The sequence below is a fragment of the Cucumis melo genome, chromosome 1 (genome assembly GCF_025177605.1).
Source record: "Cucumis melo cultivar AY chromosome 1, USDA_Cmelo_AY_1.0, whole genome shotgun sequence".
Classification (NCBI taxonomy): domain Eukaryota; kingdom Viridiplantae; phylum Streptophyta; class Magnoliopsida; order Cucurbitales; family Cucurbitaceae; genus Cucumis; species Cucumis melo.
In genome coordinates, this window is record NC_066857.1 from 21537091 (window position 1) to 21564903 (window position 27813).

A 27813-nucleotide genomic window follows, 5' to 3' on the forward strand; every position below is an offset into this window, starting at 1 on the left:
TTATATTTGTTTGAAAAAGAAGATAATTCATGAGAGAGAGATAATTGATTTGATTTGACGAAAAAGATATATATTTATTTATAAGAGAGAATAATGATTTAAATAAATATATATGTTTATTGTAGATTTTGGTGAGAGAAAAATAATAATAATAAAGAAGTATTATTATTATTATTATTATTATTATTATTATTGGTTATAAATACCTAAGATTTTGTGCATTTAAGGCATTTATTTAGGAAAGATAATGGAAATAAAGATATATGTATGTATTTGATATTATATATATATATGTAAAAGAAAATAATAATAATAATAATAAATATTATTGTAATTATTATTTGGGTCTATAAATAGCATTGGAATGCTTAAGTTGGAAATAAAGGAAAAAAAAAAAGGTTCTTTATCTTCTTCTCTAAGATAACCCTCTGCTGTCGCCGCCTCATCAGTTGAAGTTAAGATTGGTCTCTTTGGAAGCTTGAGGATTTAAAGTGATGAATTTTTCCATCAAGGATAAGAGGATTTTTCAACTTCCATTTGAGTAATCTTGGTAAGCTAATGAAATTAAATTAATATTTTATTAATTTAATTTTGAATCTATTTGGGATTTCTTTAAAGGTTCAATTGGCTAAACTTTTTGAGATTTAAATCTTGGAATTTTCTCAATCAAGGTTGAATTGGTTTCAAACCTTTTTTAGAAAGTTAATTAATTTGGGAGGATTTTTGGATGTTAGTCAATTGCTAATTTCATTAATTAAGATACTGAGTTTTCCTTTTATGATTAGGATCAAGTTAATTGGAGAATTTTTACTATCAACTAGGGAGTACTTTGTTTGGCTAAAATCTCCAGGTAAGAGATTCTCCTACTAGACCTTCGAACTGAGTTTAAGAGACCGCATGTAATTATGATTATGCATTGATGGTAGCTAAGATGCATAATTTGATGCTATTGATGATGACTGTCATTGTATGGATGATTGATGACGATGATTGATATCATGTTATGATTGGTAGTATGTTGATGATGATGACTGAGATTATTATGTTGATGATTGATGATGATGACTGATGTTATGTTAATGACTGGTAGATTGATGTTGATGATTGTTGATGCATGATATATTAATCACATGATTAAGGACGTTAAGATTAATATTCATGCCATGTTATGATGTTATGTTATGCTACATGCTATGGATAAGGTGTTCTGTTAACTTTGTCTATTAGAGTCGTACCTGCATGGGTGTCCTTCGGGATCACCACCTTTTTAAGACTGCGTAGTCCGACGGGATCGCCAGTCTGGCATTGACATAAACATGATTCGAGTGATTCGACGGGATCACTCGCAGCCCGATTGTCTTAGTGTTTTCTTCGGGTACACTAAAGACTAGATTGTCCTAGGTGTTCCTTTGGGTTCACCGAAGACCAGATATGTTCCTACGGGATCACAGATTGCACGTGTTCGGGAACGTGCCAGTTCTTGGCTACCACTTTTTAGGACTTCAATGGGAAGTTAACAGACACCTAGCGGGACTAGTAGTAGGTCCCTTACTGAGTATATGTTTATACTCACTCTTTCTATGTTTAATATTTCAGGCGAAGGTAAAAGTAGAGGAAAGCTGGCGAGCGACAAAGAATGATCCTTGACATGCCATATGGGGACTCAGTTTTGCTTCCGCGTCTATGTTTCAGTGTTTCAACATTCTGTTTTTAATGAAAATGTAGTTTCCCTCTTTCAAAAAAATAGTGTCTCTTGTTATTTCTTTTTAGTAATGACCTTAGCTTAGTATAAAGAGTTGGGTCGTTACATTACATGCTTAAAAATCTACCTTTCACATATAGCCCGAATTAGAGGCACCACTCTAACCACGAACACAAGACAACCTTGGCATTCCTAATCCTCACCAAGATACATAAATTTGAGGGTGTCTACTCCTTTTTGTATTTATTTTTTTTCCAATTTAATTTATGCTCTTTTGAACTTGTACATATAATTGTTTACTTTATTCTCAGAAGTACAAATTTTCTTCCTATCTTGCGTTCTACTTTTCTTGTCGCTAGCATTTACTTTCTGTGTTTTAAAACCTTTATTTCCTTTGCTCTTCGCAAGGATAACTTCCGTAATATTATCCATTAGGCACGCTAGCTTTACTTCAAACCTCATTTGTAAAATTTAAGTTCATCTTGTTGTTCACTTTTCAGCAATGAGGTTCTTACTACGTTAAAAAATTTGGGGTATGCAAAGTCCGAGCTAAAGCATTCAAAAAATCAGGCCATTTCTTGACATTTTATATATATAAAATTCTTAAAAAAATTATACTTTCACTGAAATTCAATTGAAATAACAACTCCAATGTTGTCGCCTCTCAACCAAAAATAAGGAGGAAAGCTTCAAAAACTTGAGAATAAGTAAATAAGTGACAATAAGAGTTATAGTTGAGAACATAAACGAATTCATATAATACCACTAATTTCCCACTTAACACCAAATGTAACTAAGCAATAAATTTATCGCCTAAAGGAATGAATTTTTTTTAAGAACAAAAACCATTCCTAAAAATTGAAATAAGATTTTCTGGAAATGAACAAGAGTGTTTTGTGATTTAAGCTTGTTGTGTTTAGAAACTAGAAATATTTTCACAAGTAGGAAGTATGGGAGAAGAGAATAAGTTGTTTAGAATGTGAAGTGGATTCAAACCGCATTATGAGAAGTTTAGCGAAACCTGTAGAAGGAAGAAAGTTTTAGGACTATGGAGTGATGCTTGTGGACAAACATTATTTTAAATTTGAGAGTGTGATAACTTGTAGAAATACAAGTTATTATAACCTTTTAGGTAGAATAATGCAGTCACAACACAAGAAAAAGGAAAAAAACACGTAGCTAAATAGATAAAATAAGTCAATTACGCATTACAAGTTACAAAAGAGTTTTATGTCTGTTTATCACATTTTCATGTCTAAATGCTAGTTTTTAGGCCAAAAAGAGAAGAGTAGCCAAGTGACAAATGTCAGGTGAGAAGACACGTGACCATCAGACGATCTAAAGAATGAAGGTAGGCGATTCACATCGCTAGAAGACAAAATGGTTGACGGGAATGTCAGAAAAGGATGAAAAGGACGTCTGCGGCATGGAGCAGCTTTATCAAATAATTAATGAAGTCCATACGATGTTAAGTCCTATTAATCTTCACCTAAATAGAAGGTTGTCTCTTCAAGAACAAGTGTGCAAAAAGTATTGGAAGCAAGCTCATTTCATCTTCCATTTTTTTTCGTGTTTTAGGTGAGAACTTAGAATAGAGTTGGAAGAAATTCTCCCTTATTCTTCCCCTTGGTGTTTTAGGTAGAAAACTGAGCCAATGAATATGGAAAATCATACTCAGAGGTTGGACGCATCTCTTTGTAATTCCATCCATAATCTTTTATATCGTAATTGTAATTTGAACACCAAAGTGTAAAGTAGTATGGAGTGGGTTATTACTTTTGGTACACGGGTTAATACAAACACTATTCACTCCCCCTTTCTTCTTCATGGTACTGTTGACTACTCTCTCTCCCCTTTCGTCACCCTTCATTTTCACTTCCTAAATCCCTCCATCTCCCTCACCTACTCTCTTCACACATCAAAATACTTCCTTCACTTCCACCAAACTCCCTCTCGAAGGTGTTTTCCGTCTCGCCTTCGAAGGTGCCTCCATCGTTATTTCTTCCCACCGACAGTTTAATTCATATTCCTAATTCTTCTTTTTTCTTTTAACCTCAAATTTTAACATCCTTACCCTTCATTCTGCTGTTTTCCTTTACGATCCTGTCCAGGCTTCATAAATTACTAACTTCTAATCAATAGTCAGGTTGGATCGACCATATTCCTATTCTTTCTTTTCATAAGAAAACAATACTGTATTTATTTGTAGGATTACCTTGTTCTTTCTAAATTGTAATTAATCTTTAACTACTTGCTCTGATCATCTCTTAGTTACTTAAAATTTTACCATATTCCATTTTAGTCTTCATTCTATCCGTTTTTCTTTTGAATTTTCTGTGCTCTTGTTGTTTGATTTCTATAGGTAAACCACAATATAGGATTTTGTCCTTTGAATACACATACAGTGTTTAATGATAGATCATATGAGATGTCTTTTTGGCGAAAATTTTTTACCAACAAGGATTGAAAATAGATTTTATGAAATTTCAAAGTTTAACACAGGGCATCTCAGATTATGCACATGGAAATTGGATCAATTAGACATCTAAAGAATTATGATGGGATTTAAGTCCCAAACATACCCTTGAGTTTTCTTCTCTCTTAGATTTGAATTACCATGTGCAGAGGAACCTAAGTGAAATTTATTACCTGTATGAACTCTACTTGTCACTATTGCATGTACTAACTACAGTGAATTTATTTTGTGAATTTTACTTTTATGTGTTGTGAACTCTTCTTAAATCAAATGTTCTAGAACAATGTCGATAAGGCAGTTGATAAACTCAAAGCTCAAGGACTTGAAGTGTTAGGGATTGTTTGCAGGTATCAAATGCACAATAAAGGAAGAATCCGGTGGAAAAGACTATCCAGGTGAGAATAATTTTATTCTTGCTTTCTAAGTTCTCCTGAACCTAGTGAAAACTGAAAGAGTGGTTATAATAGATGATCCTTTAACATTATGTTATTGGTAGATTCAAGCTCGTAAGGTTTTTGTTTCAAAAAACAAATAATTTCTCATTTCATCTACTGAAAATTAAAGCGTGGCCAGATTTTTGTTTGATAATAAAGAATGAAGTCATATCAAGCTGAGAGCCAATGATATACACCTGTAACAGTTTTCTTTTGGGCAAGAAACGTGTATATACGGCCACGAGTTATAATGTTCTCCTTCCCATTGCATGTTTCGGTTACTTATTTGAGGTTTAACTGACATTCATCAGTTTGCTTACAGAAATATGGAAAAATAGACGTAGTTGTATCAAATGCAGCTGGCAATCCATCAGTTGATTCCATTTTGCAAACTAAACAATCTATACTTGACAAGCTGTGGGACGTAAATGTTAAAGCTTCAGTCCTCCTTTTGCAGGTACTATATCTTGAGGCACGATTTTTCAGAAAATTGTCATGATTCAGGGTTTTTTGAAATTAAAGAATATTTCGATTTGAGATGGCATTCTATTTCGTGTGAGATTTTGATATTTTGGGCACTTCAAAATGTCTTTTGAACTACTCCTTCCGTAACTTCTCCCTTCAATATGGACACGACTAGTGTATTTAAATTTCCTGAATTTCTGCCACAGGGTGTTGCTCCACACTTGCGAAACGGCTCTTCAGTTGTTCTCATTTCCTCAATGCCCATGATAGTGTCATGGCATGTCTGACTTTAGGTCAACATTGGATCTTTGGAGTTTTTGAGAATTTTGGTTGTTTTCTTGATATTTTATAAGTAAGAAAGAGTTAATATATGAAATATTAATTCATTTATTTCAGACTAAAAAGAGAAAGGGAGAAATTCTAAGCTAAAGAGTTAAGTTATTAATTTGTGAGTGAGAAAATGATTTTCAATGTTTATTTATAGACATGAGTTTAAATCTAAATGTTTTTAGGCATGTTTGAGAATTCTGAATGATATGTCTTTATTGATCTAGTAAATTATTTGAAAAGCATGATTTATAAACTATTTCGAAGTATGTATTATGATTATCAAATCTTAAAGAGATTTAATGCAAGCATGTGTTCAAAGTTAAGATTTCAAGCATGTTCGCATGAATCTATGCCCGTGTGTTCTATGTTACTCTCATGACCAATATATGTGCACATAATGGTTTTCTGTTACTAATGTGAAGGTTAACGAACCTATGTTCCTTGTACCACTACAAGAAGGGGGTTTGCCGAAGTAGAGATGCGTCAGTAGAAGCCAAGATTGCGTCGGAAGAGGCTATGTTGACGCAGAAACGGATGTCGACAAGAATGTCATGAGAGACGGGTCATGAAAGGCACTCCCAATGCGCGAACGGGACGATGTCGATAAAGGGTTACAATCGACGCACTGTTCACCGACATGGTCAACACGTTGGTAGTGGGGAACTACCAACGTCTGGTAATTAACGGCGTTGCAAATAGGTTACTGCCGACGTCGTCAAGTTCGTCGGCATACATGAACCACCGACGCGGCGTCGGCATATCTTCTGACGACACCGCGTAGGCAAAATAACCATTAGCGATGCATAATGTGCATCCCGAAATCCTTATTATAATATTTTTTAATTTTCTTTTATTTAATTTTAAATTTTTTTGCAAATTGGAATCAAATTTGATTTAAATTCACAAATACTAAAAACAATTAACGTAAATAGAATAAAATACCAAATGAAATTTATATTAAAAATAATTAAAAAATACACGTTCGTAGTCCAGAAATTACATACATAATAAAAATGAAAAACTTAAACTAAACACACAATCTAATCGTCGGTGTCCCATGAAAGTTTCCCATGCCTTTGAACCTACAATGTCAAAAAATTAAGTTTAAATATATATCATCAATAATATAAAATTAAAGAACGTAAAAGTTGAAAATTACGTACCTCAATGAAATTAAGGTTCTCTCGAAACCCGTAGAGGCCTTCAATCATTTTCCTCATTTCTTCCATCTGTCGAGCTTGTGCTTCCATATGGCGAGTCTATGCTTCTATCAAGTGAGCACTTTCTTCGTGCTTTCTGTTACTCTCTTCTTCTACTACCTCAAGATGAGTTTTTAGCTCATTAACCTCTCTAGCGTGGGCTAGCTCTCGCTTGACAGATCTAGATAAAGAACTACCAGTAATGTGTCGAGACTTTGGCTAGTGAAGGTACAATTCATTGTGCCTATGTGGAAAAGGTTACCGTTAGAATTGTGTCTATGTCAATAGAATGATGGTAAGGTGTTTTAACACCCATGTTTCATGTTATGAATGGGTTATAATTAAATGATCAAGTACAATTTATGATATGTATTTCAAACGTTTATAAGTTTTAAGATACATGCTTATGAAATTTGATTAACTACTTGACTGTTCCTAAAACTTAAAGATTTATGCATAACTATTTTGAAAAGCATGTTTAATAAAATCGTCACTCACTAAATCTTTTAACTTATTCTTTCAAATGCTTTCTCACTTTCCAAGTAATGATTATCGTGCCAAGCCTGCCCTACAAATGTTATCCGCTATTTGTGAGTTGAGGTTAATTTATCTTTTAGTTAGCATGTTTATGTTTGAGTATGAGTTTCAAGTTGTGGGCCTACATAGTAAGTTATTATCAAGTCTATGTTTTTGCTGAGTTTCTGTCAAAGACTGCAACTAGTAGTCCAACTTGTTTGCAAATCATTTAGCTTGTGTTGTTTCTTATAAGCATGCATTATTTGTGTTATGACTATTGGTTGAGTCAGGTAGGTTAGTTGGTTGGTAAATGTTGTCCAATTATGGCAATGCTTGCCAGCCCTTGTAACCTCTTTTGGAATTAGGTTAGGAGTTAGAGAAGGGACTTCTAGAGGGGTGTGATAGGAAACACTCTGAAACTTCTCGAATCAACAAAACACTCTACATGTATAACATGTTTTTTTACAGTAGAAAACATCGACAAAAGCTTGCTTATCTCTCTCATTTCTTAAATAAATTACCGCAAATTTCTTTCGTAAAACTTATAAAAAACCTTTTAAATAACTAACATATGAATTTGGAGCTTTAAAATTGCTTGAATTGATCAGAATCAACCTAAAAACAACTTTGCTTTCATTTACCTGAAATCTTATACATTATTACGTTCCTTATTATTCTAGTCATTTCAAGCAAGAATTAGCTCTTAAATCCTTCATGAGAAATGTAGAAAAGACCGCTATCTTACTAACCTCCAAAATTCAATATCTAACTCGTTCTCTACACTTCAGAATTGTTAAAACACTAGAGTGCTACAAATAAACCCAAAAATCTGCCAAGCTTGCTATTTTCCTCCAATTTTCTTCGGCTTCTCAACCATATCTTTCCATGGCAGCCAAGATCCATCTTCTTCGAGCAATTATCTCCACTTCTTCTATAGCAAGCTTGATGAAAGAGTTTTTAGAAATGGTTGCACCGATGGACTTAAGAATATGGTTTTTTTTCCTTCTCATGGTCGACCAAACTTTCTTCTCCACCTTAAACACCTTCCACCTTCGACCTCCTACTTTCATTTTGGTGGCCACCACTTAACATCCATCCAAATTCCACTTAAACCTTTTAAAATTTTACGTAAAACTTAATGGATAAATAAACCATTACAATCCTTCTTTGAAGAAATAAAGATGAATTAAATTCTTTTTATTATTTAAGGATTATTTAAAAAAAGGTAAAAAATATATTTGTTTTGGAAGATAAAAGATCTTCCTCATAGATAAGAATATGAGATTCTTTTTATTATTTAAGGATTATTTAATAAAGAGGTTAAAAAGATATTTATTTTAAAAGATAAAATATCTTTCTCATGAATAGGAATCTTTTATCTATATCTAAGATTTCGAAGATTTGATAGGTGGCTATATATTGAAGCTTTATGCCTGGTTCGTGGTGGGCATCACTGGACATTCAATTTGCAAGCATTCTTTCGGGAGAAAGGTTTCAAAGGTACATCAGTTACCTTTTTTCTGATGACAAATTACTGAAGATCTACTGGTGATCTTACTGTAGTTGATAAGAAATATGAAAGAAAATTGAAATAGTTGAACTGCAGTCAATGAATTTAGGGGAGCATACGTTTATTTTCAAGAAGATTCATCCATAAATTCAGGGAGGAGTCTGACTGATTTAAGTTATATTGTACGTAAAGATAGTCATATACATAAGAAGAATGTTCCTTTATATTGATTTATATTGACTATTGTGAATCTTAATAATATTTCTTATTTGAGCTGTGCGCAGCTCCCCAGACGTAGGTGACATTCACCGAACTGGGTTACCAAAGTTCTCTGTGTTATTTTTCTTCAACTGTTTACTTAGCTATTTCGATTGTTATTTACTTACTTTTGATTATCTCACACCGTTTTTCAAACTTGAAAAGGCCATGGTTTCATTTTTAGTAACTTTCAAAATTTTCTTCATTTTTTTTATCCTTAGCAACCTTAGAAAAACTTTTCCTTGTATTGATCACACTTTTGAATTAAATGTTTAATTTTATATACATTTTAAAAAACAAAGCTCGGGCTTAAAGTTTTAAGGTTATAAGGAATTTGGAAGCATTGAGAATCATTGTCTAGCAGCTTAGAGTTTAGACGGTCGCCGTTTGGTTGAAGTTGTGAAGGATTGAAGCAAGACTAAGTTGGGTAAGTTATTGGGAGTCATCAGAAGAAATGTAAATTTGAATTTTATCTTGAAGGACATATTTTAAATATTTTGGCTCGTTTTAGGTTTCGATTCAAGGTGGTGAAATTGGATTTAGAAGTGGGCTGCTTGCATATTTGTTATTTGTGACTAAATTGAGGTAAGTGCACTTACTATCGTTTGCCCTTGAACCCAAGTTGACATTAGGAATATGTATACAAATTAAAGCATCCTATTTTTGTGTTGGAATGAATTGTTCTGTTATGTTATGAAATGCTATGTTGAACTGTTTGCAATGATCTGGAAGTTCATGAGATACGTTACCAAAAATTAAGAAAACATGTTTATGATTTCATACCGAAGATGAATGTTGAATATTGTATGTTTAGATTGATGGTAATTTTGTTAGTTTTCCTATCAGGTTGTGTATACTTGTATGTTATGTTAGGACACCACTTACACTTACGACTAATATATGTTCCTTCGGGTTCACTTACGACTGATTGCATTTCTTTAACTTCACTTACGACTGATATTTTATATACCCTAGATCCTCTAGCCTTTTGTTTATTGATATGTTATAATGACTAAGTTTTAAGTGTAGCCAAGACCGCATGTTTAAGTTTTTTGAATTAGATCAAAATTTGGTTAAATAATATTTGTATTGTTGATTTGCATTTGGCCTTTAAGTAATTGTTAAGTTATTATGGGCATCAAGGTGAATAAGTTAGAGCAATTATATAAGTAAAAAACAAAAAAATAAAAAGTAAAAGAGAAAGTGGAAATTAGTGTTAATTAATTTGTTAAAGGTTTAAAGAAAAAAAGAAAGAAAAGAGAACGAAGGGGAAGGAGTACATGAAGCCTTTTAAGTTCTTCTTCAGGTATAGTTCCCATCACTTTGCTTTTTCTCTCAGTTTTTCCTCTCAAAGTGGTTGCTGGAAATTGAGGAAGGAGTTAGAGAAGAAGATTAGAGAAAGTTGAGAAGCAATTTCAAGTTTGGCTGAAATTTAGAGCAAGCTGAGTAATCTCTTATTTCTAGGGAAGAACAAGTTGTAGAGGTGAATTTACAAGTTGAGATTGGTCAGATTAGAAAGCTAACTCAATTCTTAACAACTTTTATGAAGAGCTTTTGAGCTGAAAATGACATAAATTGGGTGAATTTTCAGGTGGAAGTCGAGGGTTGTCTGGAATCTCGAATCTGGAATAACCTCTAAATTGAGGGAATTTCTGAACAATTCAAGGGTTTTTAGATCTTCGTATCTTCATATAAGTTGCAGAGGACTTAAAATAAAGAGTTTGACACAAAACTCACATGATTTGGTTAAGTATTGGCTGAGTTGTGAATTTTTGAAGTTGGGGTTAAATATGAAAATTGTTGGAATTTGTTCCTATCTATTGTGCGCACGCCTCATGGTCAAGACAACCCCCAACACGCTTTAGCACGCCTTTAAGCCTTCCAGCACGCCCATCCTTGTCCACATGGAGGTGTCACCAGCCCATAGCACCTAAACTTGGGTAGTCAAAGCTTATTTTGAAGTTTTGGTGAGTTTGGCTCATATTTTGGTTATTTTTTTAACTTATTGTTTTTTTTTTGCTCAAATAGGTATTTTAGAATAGTTTTACTTGAAATAACTGAATTTGGAGTTTAGGTGAATTTTGAAGATTTTATGTTTATTGACAGAATATGTTGAAAGTAAGTCTAATCCGATTACAAATAAAGTTTGAAAGTGAATTTAGAAGGTTGGGTAAGGTTAAGAGTTCATGGTTAAGCCCATTTTTGAAAAGTATAACTTAGCTTGAGTTTTGACAAGCTGTTTAGCCAAACAATAATTTATAAGGGACTTGTTTTTCTGGTCAGCTAAGGCTTTGCAACATGTATAAGCCAAAGAGAGAAAATTTATGAATTGCGAGTGACGAAAATGAGTTTCAACTTGATTTCTAAACTTGTTTTTCCCAAGTTTTTGTTCTAAGCATGCTTTGAGATGAATGTTTGAGCTATACTTGATTTATATATGATTTCCAAAGCATGAGTTTGAAGTTTAGAAATGTTTGAAGGTTTAAAACATGTTTGTGCTAAGTTTCTAAAGTAATTGAGTTTAAAGAATGTCTTTGCTAAGTATAAAGATTGCTTGTGCAAAGAGTTATTGAAACATGTGTTTAAGATTTAAATGCATAGTGTTTGAAAGCATGAGATGTTTTAACACATTTTACTCTATACTTCAGATATTCTTAGATATATAGCAATCCTATGGGGGAGATTTTTCTGTGCATAGAGGTCTTGTGATAAGGGTATTCAATAGATGCCTAGAGTTTTCATCACTAAGACTAGGTTAGAGATGAGGGTCTCTACAAATACCTAGATTTTTCATCTCATGTAGCTATCACAAGATAGGACACTACTAATGTCTAGATTTTTGTCTTGTAGTATCACATCACTAGATAGAGCTCTATTGATGTCACACCCCCTCCTAGAGTCCTTTCTCTCACTCTTAATCTAACCTTAAAAAAGGGTGCGAGGTATGGGAAGCATCGTCGTACTTTGACAACACACTCACCAACCATCTAATCTATTTGACTCAACAATAGTCTTAACACAAGAAATGCAAGCTTAAAAGAAATAACACAAACTAAATGCTTTTGCAAACAACTTAAACTACTAGTTAAACCTTTGACAGAACTTCAGCGGAAACATAGACTTGATAACAACTTACTATTTAGACCCATAACTTGAAACTCATACTATAAACATGTTAACAATGAAAGTATAATGACCTCAACTCATAAACAGAGACTAACATTTGTAGGGTAGGCTTGACATGAGATAAAGTGATAAAACATTGAAAAATAAGTTGAAAGGCTTAGTGAGTGACAATTTTAATAAACATGCTTTTTTAAATAGTTATGCATAAATCTTTGGCTTAGAGAAACATTCAAGTAAATCATTACTGGTCGGATGCCAACTGCTATTTATAGTGAAAGATAATAATTAATAATTGCTACACAGCAATTATTAACCTTCACTATTGTCTTCACAGTGGCCCAACAAAGTTTGATAATACAAAAGATTTTCAGAATGGCCGACAGGACAAGACCCCTATTTTGGCTTTTTTTGAGAATCTTTTCTTTTTTGAAAATTAAAACTAGTGGGACAGGACCCCCACTATGGATAGAAAGCATTTAAAGAAAGCACTAAAGATAAATGTGATATGTCTGCTGTTTGTCCCTTTCTTCAAAAATGAAAATTTGTTGGGGAAAATAATGACGTCACCCGATTGTCTTCTGCTTGGCATGGAATATAATTCTTGATAGATTAATTACTCTCTTTGTAGCGCACATGCTCCCAGTTTGGTCTTACTACGGCTTCCTGCCTGGCTGCCAATGGAGCGCCCGTAGGCCCTGCTACAAAAATTGAAATTAATTTCTCAAGAATTCTCTTGGAAATAATCCCATCCAGAGTTATTCCTTTACGCTGTCTGCGTTGCCTGAGGTTGGTGAGTCCTCTACGGAAGTGTATCTTCTCCGTCATGGAGTCTTCTCTTTCAAATATTCTTCTTGAAGAAAGTTGAGATCAGCAGACTGTTAAAGCAAAGGATAAGGTCGGAATACAATGACCTCATCTAAATAAATGCGGTAAAATTTAAACAAATTAATTTACATAAATTTACAATATTATACATAAACACTTGAAATTCACTTGAAATACCACATATTTGGACTAATATGGTTGTGTGTCCAAAAATGGGTCGTTGATGTCGAGGCCTTCGTATGGGTCATAGTCAAGATCATCGACATCATTAACGGAGGCTGGGGAAGCGTCCTCTGGTAAACCGTCGTTATCGTCTGAAAGGTTCACAACGACGTTATTGACAACAGAATTGAATTCCTGTTGAGTGCTTGCTCCGGCAAGGGTTGACATGACTGCGTTTTTGGTGAGGAGAAAGGCTTCGTCCTCTTGCCTAGTCATATCTTGTAGGTGAATGTTGGCTTTAAACCAATCCTTGATTTTGTTGACTTCGAGATGGGAGTAGTTGAATTTTTCCCACCATTTGATTCTGAGGGATTTACTCAGGGCTTTGAAGTTTCCCGAAGGCCCTAGCTGGAAATTCCAACAAAAGATCCAAGGAATTTGGAAATACAAAGAAAATCTAAACGTCTTTGAGAGAGGTGACGAATAGATACTTTGTTGAAAAAGGTGATATGAACGTTGAACTTCTACTGGAAATATTTCTTTGGAGAGTCCAAAATACATCCACCAATTTTGAAACTAGTTTGGGAAGTGCATTTTGTAAGCTTGCTTGCAAAATGTCACAAACCAAGAATGGTTGTAAGCTTGGAGCCAAAATACAATATACCATGCTTTTGTATAGTCACGGTAATTGTATGAAGGTGGTTTGAAGGGGTGAGAGAATTTTCTTCCCACAAACATTCCCTGTTTCCAGTAAGATGGAGTGAGAACACGAAAAATCCTCAACTTTGAATAAATGATCTTAGAGGGATCATTTTTGTCTGGAATGTGAGTAATTTTAGCTGATTTTGAGTCTACTAAAATGTACTCGTAAAAGGTCCTAGTTTTTGAAAGATCCTCAGGTAAGAAGTTAAACCCGTGAGGAAATATTTGATTACAGACTTCTTGGACAGAAGGTCCATCGAATTCTGGTTCTATAGTTAAATCAACCATTGTGGTTTTGGTGAAATAACCATTAATTGGAGGTCTAGGCTGGAAAATATTTGGCCTAACGATTTGAGAATACGAGGAAGGATTCCTCGGTATTGCAGACCTTGAGGAAGAAGCGGCCGGGGAAGCGGCACGCTTATTTGGAGCTGTTGGTCCAGAGGGACGCAACAATGCGGTTGAAGGAATAGGGGGAAGACTCGAAGAGTCTGATTGAATAGTCAATGTTCTTTGACGTCGCCTGGAAACTTGTTCGAATTGCAAATCCATGGCGTAGTTTTCTGCACTCATAGGTGACGGTGCAGAGGATTGAGCTGGGGATTTTTTTTCTAGAAGGAGTAGTTCCTGAGGAGGTAGCTACTGATTGAGGTGGTCTCTGTGGACTACTATTTTGACTGTTTTGCGGCGGTTGCCGCTGGTTCGGTGGTCGTTGCCGGCCAGGAGGCGGTTCCATTTGGCTGAGGATTCAAGGCTGAGGAGGTAGTTTTCAAGAGATGTTCTCTTGAGAGGTAATCAGCAAGTGAATTTTCACTACCTTTTATAGGCTCGATTTTGAAATCAAAGCAAGATAAGATTGTCTGCCATCTTGCAAAGATTTGCTTTGAGATAAGATTCTTGACATCTTTTTCAAAAATGAATTTGCTTGCCTTTGAATCAGTACGAACAAGGAATTCCTTGTTGATAAGATCTCCTTGAAATTTTTGAACGGAGAGTACTATTGCTAGGATTTCCTTCTTGACGATGGAATAGTTCTTTTGTGCACTATTCCATATTCCCGAATGATAACGAACAATGGAGATTTTTCCGTTAAGTTCCTGTTTAAGAATGCCTCCGTATCCAATATCAGATGCATCTGTATCAATAATGAGTTTGGCTTGTTCATCTACAAGAGATAAGCATGGGATGCTTTTAGCCAATGATTTGATTGATTGGACTGCTCGAGTATGCTCGTCCGTCCACGGCTTTGGATTCTTTTTTAGTCTGTCGTATAATGGCAGACAAATTAAGCGGAGATCTCGGATAAAATCACCGATATAATTTACGCAACTGAGATTAATTGACAAACTTCATTTTTGAAATTCGGATGAATTGACAAACTTCTTCTTCAATACTTAGAAAACATTTTTTCTCGTTTACACTTGGGCAAGAGAGAGGAAAATTTATACGTACACGATATATCTTTAGTCATAGCAACATTTAAGTAGATAGGTGTCAGACTATTTTATCGCTTGACACTATCTTAGTCGCAAATTTAAAGCCTATATTTTACGTCCACGATATAGGTGGGGAAGTAAAATTAATCCTTGTTCATACATGGGCTTCTCCGGTACGAAATGAGCCACTTCAAATAGGTTCATTGCTCCGACCCAGAATACGATTAATCCGGCATGGGCTACATGAGCCCCCAGTAGTGTAATTTCATGGTATACTCATGGATTGGCAAGTTCCTATTTGGAAGGATGCAACTCGTAGAAGACAGAATATAAGAAAACAAGCAAGTTTTTAGCAGACTCGAAGAAGCAGAAACAATAAAATGAAAGAAAATCTTTGGAAAACTTAATTATTTTTTAGAACAAATATCTATGCGCTGTATAATAAAAGAAGTGTTAGGAAAAGTGGAGACAAATTTCCATTTATTCTTGAAGTCCAAGATTTGGCCCAATCATCTTATTAATTAACCAACAAGGAAAGCTTTTTTATTGGTTAATTCTGGAGGTATTTCTCGACAGAAGGAAAAGAAGTGGAGGCGATGGAACTCATCTGCAATATTGATCAAAATTAACAAGAAAAACAAGTGGCTGACTTTTTATTCAATTTCACCTAAATTCATCAAAGCAAACTCAATATCTACAACAAATGGTTGAATCCTCCCTGCGTAAATACAACGACAAATCTGAATAATGAAGAATCAATCTTGGCGTTGCTCCTTTGGAAAGTTTTCGTCAAATTTGTTCCTAATTTTGTGCAATCGTTTAATGCAGATATTCTTTCGTTGTTATTCCTTTTCTTCTAGCCTATAAGTGCGATGTATAAAAGAGAAAGAAAATAACTCTAGATCATTCATTAATTTGAAGAATAATATACCAGAAATTCTTCTTATATTGTATGGCCCATAAGAATTTTTCTCTCTTCATCGAGAGGTTGTTTTTGCTGGAAGGGAGGAAATGCACCCTACGAGAATTGAAGAGTTATTTATTTTCTGTGTGTAATTTCAACTGAGGGCAGTGTACATTCTCACTAGGTTAAAGAGTTTCTCTTATTGTTTATTTCAAGTTAAAGTTAGTGAGTCGTGGTATTTGAATTTAAATAGTTCTACTTGGGTAAAGAGATTTGAAGAGTGGATTTCTGTATTTTCAATCTCTATTATAATAGAACTTGCAGTCATAGAAGACTTGACGGCATGGTCTTGAGTTTGGTGGTACTTAGAATTAAAATAATTTTTGTTAGGCTATTTGAGTAGAGATTTGTAGTGTGGATTTGAATGCCTTCTCAATCTTTATCATAGGAGAACATGCAGTTGTCGAAGACTAGTCCTGAGTTTGGGCAAACGAGTATATTTTTATGTTGTCCTTCCGCTTTTTCCGACTGGTAAAATGAGAGTTTGATGTACTCCATGTTTTATTTCTATCTCAGCATCAATTTTCAACAAAATCACCACTCACAAACTTCGGTCGAAATAAAATTTGGATCCATTTTAACTAATTTCATGAAAACACACAAAATACCTAATGCTAACTCTTGACGTTTATTGGATTCCAAATTCATGTTCTTGAATTACCAACCCTCCGCATACGATCAGAAACCCTATTTCTCAACAAATCCATATCCACTCCATTTTTTAACAAATCCATATCCACTCAGAATTGACAATTCTCAATTCAATTTTCATCATGTCCATTTTTGGGGCAAGAGTTGCTGACCGAAAGAGGAGATTATTATGACCACAGAAGAATTAAGACAGTATTTAGTAACCATAAAGATTTTTAGTGTTTGGTTTTTAAAAAATTAAACTTTATTTTCTTATAATTTCTTACCCTAATTGAATTATTAACCAAATTTCAAAATCGAAACTAATTTGTTAGTTACCTAATTTTGATTTATATTTTAAATCATTGAAAAATTGGACTAAAAAAAAGGAAAACATTTGGGACCTGTTTGGCCTGCAGCTTAAGGAAAACCAAATATTAGGGTTATTGTAATCCATCTCACTATCCCATTTCCCTATTCATCACTCCACCATTTTCCCGTTCATCATTTCCCCCTCAACCCTTCACTGTTCACCATTCCCCCTCTCTCCTTCCCTCTCTTTTCGTTTTCCCTTCTCCGAATTGTAATTTCTTTTTTGTTCGCATCCAATGAAACCTCCAATTTCTCTTCTTTTTTTTTTCGTCGGTCCTAAAGGAATCAGAAGCTATCCCCATTATATGAATTACTGATGAACGAGAATCAAGGAAAAAGCCAAATACATCGAAGGAAGGCAGATCCAAGAAGAGTTTTGGAGGTCTCCATCTCTTACCTAATAGAATCCACCACCCCAAGAGGGAGCTACAATTCGCGTATGAGTAGCGTGATTTACTTTCGATTGTGATTTTGTGTCATTTTCAGTAGTTCCTTAGCTTAATCTTCTCTTCTTCTCGCACTCTTTTTTCTTCTTCTGCGTTTACCCATCTTACAATCAAGCTTCAATTCCTCGGGGTTTAACGATTTCGATCTTCTTCGGGATTTCATTTGATTTCTCCTAAAAATTTGAGATTTCTTTTCTTTTTTCCTCAATTTCTAAACATTTCAAGTTGTATGTGCTTTCTCTTTGTTCCTTAAATTTGTTACTCTCTCATTGTTATAGCCTGTGTTTGAAGTTGGAATTGGAAGGATTTTTGACTTCTTCATACAATTTGTGGAACTTGTTTTAATTAAGATAAATTGGAAGGAACTTCTTTTAACTAGAGGGAAACAAATTACAAGAATACTTATTTTTTTGAGAAATTTGAGTGGTATACTTTCTTTGGCAATGCCTCTATTCTTGTGTGTTCGTGTGTGTAAAATATCTCATTAGTTATCCTTTCTGGTTTTCTAATTGATGGTTTCATGGCATATATGTATTTTTTTTCTGCATCTTTTCATTTGGTTGGAGTTTTATTTGCTTGCAATGCTACTAAATGAATTCAGAATCATAGAACTTCATTACCATATGTTTAATAAGTAGTTGTTTCTTAATGAAAATGTGGTTGTCTATCCTCTTGGCTTGTAATTGCAACCGATGGTTTTATGATCTGTCCTCGAATTTTTTTTATAACACCAAAAAGGAAAAATAGTTATGAAATTTCGCTATTGTAATTGTTTTTTTTTTTTTTCATAATTTATTCTGTTCATTTTATTATATTCGATCACAAAAACCAAAAAGGCCATTTATGAACCACTTATGAGATATAATTAAATTATAAGACTAAATTGAAGGACTAAATTGAAGTTGAACTAAATATGAAGCTATATTCAATTAGGAAGGAAGGTTATCAACTGTACGTTATGTTATGTTTCTCTAGTAACGCTGTTTTCTTGCAATTATGAATGAAAACAAAACCTAGAAGGGTAAATTAGTGTTTAATTTTCAGAGGCAAGAATTTTATCCCTAAATTTGTTCATTTGTTCAAAATTTTACTCTCAATAACAAATTCACTACATAAGGCACAAAGGTAAGTGTTTTGCGATTTTAACATTAAACTTAAAAGAAATGAATAATGATTAATATTTATATATATAGTATTTATACATGGCAAATCAAATTAAAATAATTTTCATTCCAACCCCGACGCTTCCTAAAAGTAAAAAGTAAACTTGTCCCAAAAGTAAAAAGTAAACTTGTCCCAAACACCTCCTAAAAGTAAAAAGTAAACTAGAGAGAAAAAAAACTTACCGGAAGCAGTGAGTAATTTTAAAAAATCGAGACAAATTTTATTTCCTCAAAAATTGGATCATTTCCTCAAAACATGTGTCTTGCAAGAAAAAGTTTAGTAAAAAAATCATTTTTGATATACCTCATAATATAATAATTTACATTCCAAACACATTATAATAATCCAAACTATAATAATCTGCATCTTAAAACATATTATAAAAACTCCTATATTAACCTAACTATAGATTATAATAACCCACTCCATGCTCCGAACGCCTCCTTAAAAGTGAATGAACAAAACTTCAAGGTCGAACATTGTTTAGAAACAGAGCATAAAGCTAAAGGAATCAGTTACTCGGTGAAAAACACCCATAACAAGATAGAATAAATAGTACAGTTAGAAAAAATTTGATCTATAAACCAAATAAGACAGACAAAATTAAGATTATACTAGAACTTCAAAAAATACATCGTGCAATAGCTAACTCAGATGAAAAACACAATGACATCAAAACTTCAAAAAGCCTAAAAAACAAGTAGATATGAACTGTCCCAACAAGGAATCCAAAAAGAGAATCTTACACGATAGTGTTCATTAGATGAATGTGGCCACACAAGAAAAATAACATAAAACTCGTGCTATGCCACATAAAACGAACAGTGAAATATAACCTCAACGATTAGCCTTTGCAACTCTCTCAATTTCGTCCTTTTTCTTGATTGCGTAACTGTTTGAAGAACCCTTTGCTGCATTAATAAGTTCATCAGCTAAGCATTCTGCAATAGTCTTGATATTCCTGAAGGCAGCCTCACGAGCACCAGTTGTAAGAAGATAGATTGCTTGGTTAACACGACGCAAAGGCGATATATCCACAGCTTGACGCCTAACAACACCAGCTGAACCAATTCGAGTAGCATCTTCACGTGGCCCACTGTTAACAACGGCATCAACAATGACTTGAATTGGGTTGAGATCGGTTAGAAGATGGATAATCTCCATTGCATGTTTGATAATCCTAACAGCCATAAGTTTCTTTCCGTTGTTCCTCCCATGCATCATAAGTGAATTTGTGAGCCTCTCCACAATTGGGCACTGAGCTTTTCGAAAACGCTTGACAGAGTACCTCCCAGCAGTGTGGGGGACATAGGTGGCATGCTTGGCAGGTGCAACCCCAATGTAATCAACCAGGGAGATGTCATTCACCTGGACATCATCGAAGGTCCACCGGTTGAACAGCTTCACATCATGATGAGGCTGGGTCAGTTCCTGGTTTACCACATCAATTTCAACAGCCATGATTCCTGAAGATCAATTATTTGCACTAAAAAAGTGAGAACTAGTTGGCTTAAACATGTTATGCATATCAGGATACCTAATCATTTTGCTTTTTCCAAGGACAAAATTACAAAGGCAAGGAAACCGAGCAACACCAATCCACATGTTCTCTCAAAAGCAACTAACCAGATAGCCCATTCCTAATAGAGAACTTCAGAAAAATAGAAAAAAATTGTGATCACATGAAACAGCTCTGTAAATCTATTGAGAAATAACAAATTCCTACCAAGATGTGAAAGGCTTGTTTTTCGTTCAATCATAGCTTTGTGGGTCACTGCTCTTAGCTATCGACTATGTGACATTGAACCAAACATTCCTAATAGAGAACTTAATGAGTAAAAAAAAAGAGAGAAGAAAACTCAATATATGTTAACACAAAGTTCTTAGGATTCCAATAAAATTGAAAATTGTAACCAAACTTTCCACAAATGTAATAAGTCTGAACTTCAAAATTATACCAATAAAACTCTAATTATTATTCAATTCACTAATAATCGATAAATATGTGGATCACACAGTACAATTTTGAAAAACATGGCTTCCTAAATAAGAAAAAAAAAGTTGTGAAGGTTCGTTGAAAATATTAGTATTCGTCTTCCCCTTCCATTCAAATTAAAATAAGGAGAAGTATTATGTTCACCACATTTAGAACAAAAATTCCCCAAGCTTAAGTAGGAGAGAGGGTTTTCTCAATAAAAAATTGACATCCCTAAATGCTATTCATCCTCTCCATAAACAAAAATGTGCAACTATAATAAAGTGGCACAAGTGATGTGTACTAAAAAATGAAGCATACTCTCAGCAAGAAATAAACTAGATACAAATGCACACAAATGCAATAATTAGAACAAATACAGAACTTTCCTGCATAGGCTATTTTAACCCTAACAACATACCTTTACACCCTGAATGAGAAAGGACTAAGGATAAAACTTTCAAATGAGTCAAAATTTACGAGTAAAAGATATCATATATGAATAAGTAGTCATAAAAGATATATTAATAACCAAAAGAAAAAAAAAAAAAAAACGGGGAGAACACCCTAATTCATAGCAGAGCACAAGGGTTCCAACCAAATACCCAGAAGACCATTCTCAAATACCATCCTAAAACAATTCATTTTAATAACCAAGTAGGCAAAACTCACATGACCATTCTCAAATACCATCTTAAAACAATTCATTTTGAATAACACAACAGATCAAGAGTATTATCCAAGGCATGAAGTACATAGATTTCAACTAATTCCTGCAAGTATAAAAAAAAGTAAAAACAAAACTCGAAAAACCCACTACATACAGGCGAAACAAAACACGAGCCGAAAACGTCATAAATGTACAGAAGAACTCCAAAGGACTAATGACAGGATTGAAAAAACTAGAAGCCGAAAGCAGTAAGGTCGACTTACCGTAGTAGGGAGTCAAAGGATTATTGAGCTGCTCCAATGGCTGACCGTGGCCTCAGAGAAGTGGAAATGCGGTGAAGTCTTGAGAGAATAAAAACCCTAAAGGTGTATTTATATAGATGCTAAACCGGCCGGTTCGGGTTATATTTTGGATCCGACCCGGACGGTCTTGACAATTTTTTTTTTAATTAGAAATTATTTTAAAATTTGTCTCTCTTATTGAATGTTTACGTTACTTTAGGTTGGGTTAGTTTCTATTATGGGCTTTTAACTAGAATAATATAAATCGCTATATGATTTCTTTCTAATATATTTCATAAAAGTCTTAAATGGGCTAACATTTTTCATAAAAGAATCCACTAATTTATCTTATTACCTAAATGTCATTAATGTAAACGAAAAAATAATTGAAAAAGGAAGGTTTGAAGACGTTGAATGCGTGAAAAGGGGGGTTATTTGAGTGTAAAAGGAAATTTCAATATACCGACGAAAGATTTTTAAAAAAGACTCCCAATTGTTCACCATCTTCAATTCTAAGCTCACATTAGAGTTTTCCTTCGGTCTCCAACAGTTCCGAGCTCCGGGTGAAAGTGAGACACCTTCACAAACAATTGGTGCTCCCTAAGGTGACACACTAGGTCAAATGAAACCCTTGTCTAGCAACTCCTGCACTGGACCTTCAGCTCTTTCAACTCAGTTGGGGTTATTCTATAAGAAGCTTTAGATATGGGAGTAATGCTGGCTCTAACTCAATAGCAAAATCAATCTCCCTATGAGGTAGAAGTCCTGAAAGCTCATCAAGGAAAATATCGGGGTATTCTCTCACCACCGATTCAGATGATAAGGAAACTTCAGGCTCTCTGGTGTTTACTATATTAGCCAAGATACTCCAAGTACCCTGGTTGAGTAGTTTGCTAACTTTTATAGCTGAGATGACTTTAGATAGGACCACAATCCATGCCCCCTTATACTTGAAACTAGCCACTAAATGAGGGTTAAAAATTACCTCATTGCAGGAACAGTCTATACTTGCATGGTTAGTAGATAGTCAATCCATGCCTAGAATTACATCAAAATCTCGCATGTCTAGAACTAGTAAAGTTACATCTAACACATGATTTGCTATCTCTATTTGACATGCTTTTATGTTTTATTTGGACAACATAATTTCTCAAGATGGAGTAGAAACAGATAATAAACTATTTAACGGTTCTACCTCTAAGCACATATGCTAAACAAACACAAAGATATGAAAGAATGAGAAGACCCAGAGACAAACAACACAAATGCGAAGTGCCCTAAGATTAGGAGCGTACCTGTCACCACAGTACCAGCTTGCTCGACCTCCTAACGAGTAATGGCAAAAACCCTTCCCTACTGGGAAGTAGAAGTCTGGTTCGAGGTAATCCCAAGCAGTTTCTGAGGACAAAAGTTAGCTATATGCCCTGGTTGCTTGCACTTATAACAAACTTCATTTCCTGCTAAGCAACGTCCTCCATAAGATCTCCCACAACTATGATAGGCAGGTAGTTCTCTCAAGGTCTTTCCAGCTGCAGCCATCTCCTAACGATGCCGCTGGAAAGCACCACCTGACCTTAGATTCCTCTATGGTGATATAGTAGGATGCAACTCAGTCTTCCTCTTCTAATCTAGGGTTGACCCTCTCCCTGCAGCCTTAGACGGATCAACTCTCTCATGCAGACTCATATCCACTACCAGACGCAATGCATCAGCATAGGTGGTTGGCCTGAAGGCTCGAACGAAGACTTGGAGTTCTAGTTTGAGATCGCTAACATACTTGTCGGTTCTGGTAGCCTTATTCGTTACCACCTCAGAAGCAAAGCGAGACAGCATATCAAACTCTGCATCGTACTGCTCCACAATCATATCGTCTTGCTCTAGGTTCAAAAACTTTTGCTGCTTAGCATACCGCAGGCTAGCAGAGAAGAATTTGGAATAGAAGCTCTTCTTGAACTGCTCCTAGGTTATCTGATTGACATCTCCACCCAACATTCTCTCTATGGTCTCCCACCAGGCGGTGCCTCTATATGTAAAAAAGAAAACTGCGAACTAAACCTTTTAGTTGTTAGGGCACTTCATATACTTGAAGATGGTCTCTACAGAAGCCAACCACATCTGGGCCTTGGTGGGATCTTTCAAGGACCCGTCAAACGTCTTGGGGTTGTAGTTCTTGAAATCTCTTAGATGCTTAGCCTCTGCTGACAGTTGGTCTGACGCATTCTGGGGTTCCACTAAGACCTGAGTAGGGGTTGACGGAGTCTGTTGGATAACATGAAATGGCGCCAATGCATCTCTTAGCATATTTTGGTATTTCTACTCCATTGTAGCGAGGTCTGCTTGAGTAACAGATGCAGTAGGGTTGGCAGCTTGTGCAGCAGGTTGCTTTTCAAGCTGGGTACGTCTAGCTCCTCTACCTTCCCTACCACCTCTACGTGGCGGCATTTTTCCTAAATTCCACCAGCATAAGTCTTTCACAATACAATCATAACATTCATACTTTATCTAATTTAATTCAAGCAAAATTATAAACATAGTATCATCATAAATCATAAAACATACCTGGTGAGTAACGAAGGACTGTATTAGCCATAGGGGTAAAAAAAACAAAGACTTACATCGTAAAAAAAACAAAGACTTACATCGTAAGTTAGTTTGCATAACCTAAAAACTTAGGCTCTCATACCAACTGTAACGACCCAACTCTTTATACTAAGCTAAGGTCATTACTACTTAAAAGAAATAAAACTTTCTTAAAACAAAATGGAAATAACTAATTTTCATAATCAAAATCTCGAGTATTCATTCAAATCATAAATAAATCACTTTAAGTAGAAATAAATCAAAAAATAAAATTCTAACTCGGACCCTATCTAATTTTAAAAGAGTGAGATAAAGAAAATACGAAAATACTGAAATCAAGACCAATAACATAACGTTGGAAGCAAAACGTTTCCCTATGGCACGCCACGATCACTTCTTATTATTTGCCAACTTTCATCTACCCTTGCCTGAAAAATTAAACATTAAAGAGTAAGTATAAAATTATACTCAGTAAGGGACCTACTACTAGTCCCGCTAGGTGTCTGTTAACCTCCTATCACTGTCCTATAAAGTAGTACCCCTAAACTGGCACGTTCCCGAACATGCGCAATCTATGATCTCGTAGGAACATCTCTGGTCTTCAGTGAACCTGAAGGAACACCTAGGAAAAACTAGTCTTCGGTGAACACAAGGAACACCTAAGACAAAGCTGGTCTTTAGTGAACTCGAAAAAAATACTTGGGTTGTGACTCGACCTCGAGTCACTCAGATACATATCATCTCATATTGGACTGGTAATCCTGTCGGACTACACAGTCATAAAAAATGTGGTGATCCCGAGAGATACTTGAGACTGATACGTCATTAGACAAGCAATGTTGTCGACCTATTCGAAAGACATCAACGAGCATTTCCTGATTGGTTTAGAGATCAAGTATGTATGTGGAGTACATAAATCCATTTGGAATTTTCCTAGGCTTATTTCATAGACGTATATAGTTATTAACAAAACAATTTTAGGTCATTGAAACGCGTGAGAGAGACAACCTTTTGCATGATTTTCTCTCATTTGTGATTGGACCTTCACTTGACATTCGATCCTACACTAGATGCATTGTGGGTGGCATACAATTTCACATGATAGATCGCAATTTTTGGCGCTTAACAAAAAATAGTGGAGTCATGGTAGTTGGTGAAAGTAGTGCAAGTGGAAGCGACGACAATAATTTTTACGGTGTATTAAATGAGATTCTTTCCATGGCATATCCGATAGGCTACCATGTTTCGCTATTCAAGTGTAGATGATTTGACACGGACAGGAAAAAAATCATAGAACACATGGGATACAAATCTATTAACACATCCCATTTTTTGTTTTCTGGAGCACCAGTCATTCTCGCAATCCAGGCACATCAAGTTTTTTACGTCGACAACCCAAAAAATAGTACCAATTTGAAGGTTATTCAGGTGGTTCAAAATAAACGTATATGGGACATCCCTAAAGTAAATGATGTTGAGGATCAACAATTAAATGTACCTGAAATTGCTATCGGTCATCTTATCGCTAATCACGTTGAGGACAACGCCCTATGTAGAGTCGACGATTATCCTATAGTGGTGGAAAGACCAATTGCACATCATGTCGATGACGACTTTATAAATGATCAAGATGAACAATTATTCATTCAAAGCAGATTAAGCGCTGACGAATTACATATTAGTTTTTTCATTTTTTTTACATATTTAGTTTTACGTACTCTCATATGTTTAATTAATTTTGGTTTATATGTTCACATATACTATGTCTCAATTCCCATCGATTTCGATGAGAGCGATGGCCTATTCGATTTTAATGCTGAGGAGTCTAATACCATTCTAGGCACCTCATCGATCGACGACACACCTAGTTAGTCATCATAATATAAACAATTATTCATAAATAATTATTTATGCATAAGTCTTTTTGTTATGTTTATGAAATTATTCTATTTTTCTAGATGCCTTCAACGTGCTACTCCCACTTCCAGGAGACGACGACGCTCCAAGAACCTGGAGTTGGAGAGATATGTTGCACAGAATGGGAAGATCCCCATATCTATCGCTCAAGGCTAGGACAAGCCTATCTCGCCATATGCTGTTCACTTTAGCAATACCATCAGTGTGTTAACGCAAGATACTTTTCCAGTTTGCTTTTTTAAGTGGGCTGATGTGACACTAGAGTACATCATTCTCGTTAAGGGCAGTTCAAAGGTAATTTTTTAAATCACCCATACATATAGGTTACCTATACGTATACTCATACACTCAATCTTAATTAGTGTGTACTTTTTCTACAACAATGGTTCGTGTTGGATTTCACTGATCCAATGCTCACTCGGTTTGTTAAGCATCAGATGCTCAGTGTATGGAAGTTTAGGGGATAGAACCACCCCCATTTTAAGAAGTTCAATGATCCTGAACAGGCTCGTGCCAACCCACCCCCATATTGAGCAATCGAGTTCAAGATTGGCACTTCCTCTACGACCATTACCTCACTCGACAATTTCAGGTGATTTAGTACTTATAATGCTCTCAAATGGTACCTCATTTTTTTTTATGTAACATTTTGATTGTTTGCATGTATGAGCAATCACAGGGCTACTAGAGCGAGGCACCACTACAACTACAGTAGCTACGCCAAGTTATTTCTACACTGACAACACGAGCTCGCTGAACAGCAGAATCATCCGATCGACCATGTGAAGTTATTCAAGAAAACACACGCTCGGGGTGGCCAGTTTGTTTCACAAGTGGCTGCGTATGCGCATATAAGTTTATAAGCTGTCATTTGTCTTATTTCACACATTAGTTGATTTGCACATTTTACTTAATTAACAAAAAATTTATTTGTAGAATCAAATGTTGGAACTCCAGTCCCAGCCTACCCTAGAGGGTTTTCAACCACTCACTAGGAATGAAATATGCTAGACCATTTTGAGTAAACGACTAGACTACTCAAAAGGTCTTGGGTGGGACACCAAGCCAAAGTCCCGACACACTACAAGTAGTTCTTCATCTCCATCTGTCGAGCGAGAGCTAGCCTACGTCAGAGAGGTTAACGACGAGCTAAAAACTCATCTTGAGGTAGTAGAAGAAGAGATTCACAGGAAGCATGAAGAAAGTATTCGCCTGATTGTAGCATAGACTCGCCTATGGAAGAACATGCGCGCTATATTCAAGAACATGCTTGACAGATGGAAGAAATGAGGAAGATGATTGAAGACATCTCCTGGGCTTCGAGAGATCCTTCATTTCATTGAGGTACGTAATTTTTAACTTTTACGTTCTTTAATTTCATATTATTGATGATATATATTTAAACTTAATTTCATGTAATTGCAGGTTCGAAGGCATAGGAAACTTCCATTTCGTAGGACATCGATGTAGATTATGTGTTTAGTTTTATGTTTTTAAAGTTTAAGTTTTTTGTTTTCATTATGTATGTAATTTATGTATTGGAACGTGTACTTTTGACTTATTTTTAATTAAATTTCATTTGGTATTTCATTATATTTTAGTATTTGAATGAATTTAAATCGAATTCGATTTCAGTTTACATAAAAAACTAAATTAAATAAAAGTAATTAAAA

At 35.0% G+C, this 27813-nt stretch overlaps 1 protein-coding gene, 1 long non-coding RNA gene and 1 other non-coding gene across 24 annotated transcripts; 1 reads left to right on the top strand and 2 right to left on the bottom strand.

Moving 5' to 3' along the window:
• The first annotated feature begins 3453 nt into the window (after positions 1-3453).
• LOC103489681 (uncharacterized) lies at positions 3454-27730 on the top strand. Of its 21 annotated transcripts, none has more exons than XR_007818888.1 (13): positions 3454-3848; positions 4526-4573; positions 4935-5069; positions 5830-8622; positions 9193-9317; positions 9402-9475; positions 10230-10373; positions 10482-10857; positions 26182-26434; positions 26572-26732; positions 26820-26981; positions 27077-27484; positions 27566-27730. It is a non-coding gene; the product is annotated as an uncharacterized LOC103489681 (long non-coding RNA). The 21 variants fall into 21 exon arrangements; XR_007818887.1 differs by having other exon boundaries at positions 26578-26732; XR_007818893.1 differs by having other exon boundaries at positions 3455-3848; positions 26647-26732.
• Positions 19309-21739, bottom strand: LOC103489682 (40S ribosomal protein S5-like). Of its 2 annotated transcripts, XM_008448942.3 has the most exons (3): positions 21626-21701; positions 20444-20533; positions 19309-20183 (listed from the first exon to the last, which is right to left on the bottom strand). In XM_008448942.3, exons 2-3 carry the CDS (start codon positions 20475-20477, stop codon positions 19555-19557), a joined length of 663 nt encoding a protein of 220 aa, XP_008447164.1. In that variant the 5' UTR covers positions 20478-20533; positions 21626-21701; the 3' UTR covers positions 19309-19554. The 2 variants fall into 2 exon arrangements, with proteins under 2 accessions (XP_008447164.1, XP_008447165.1); XM_008448943.3 differs by lacking the exon at positions 20444-20533 and having other exon boundaries at positions 21626-21739.
• LOC127144351 (small nucleolar RNA snoR2/U65) lies at positions 20388-20525 on the bottom strand. The gene has a single exon (XR_007816007.1). It is a non-coding gene; the product is annotated as a small nucleolar RNA snoR2/U65 (small nucleolar RNA).
• Positions 27731-27813: the final 83 nt, after the last annotated feature.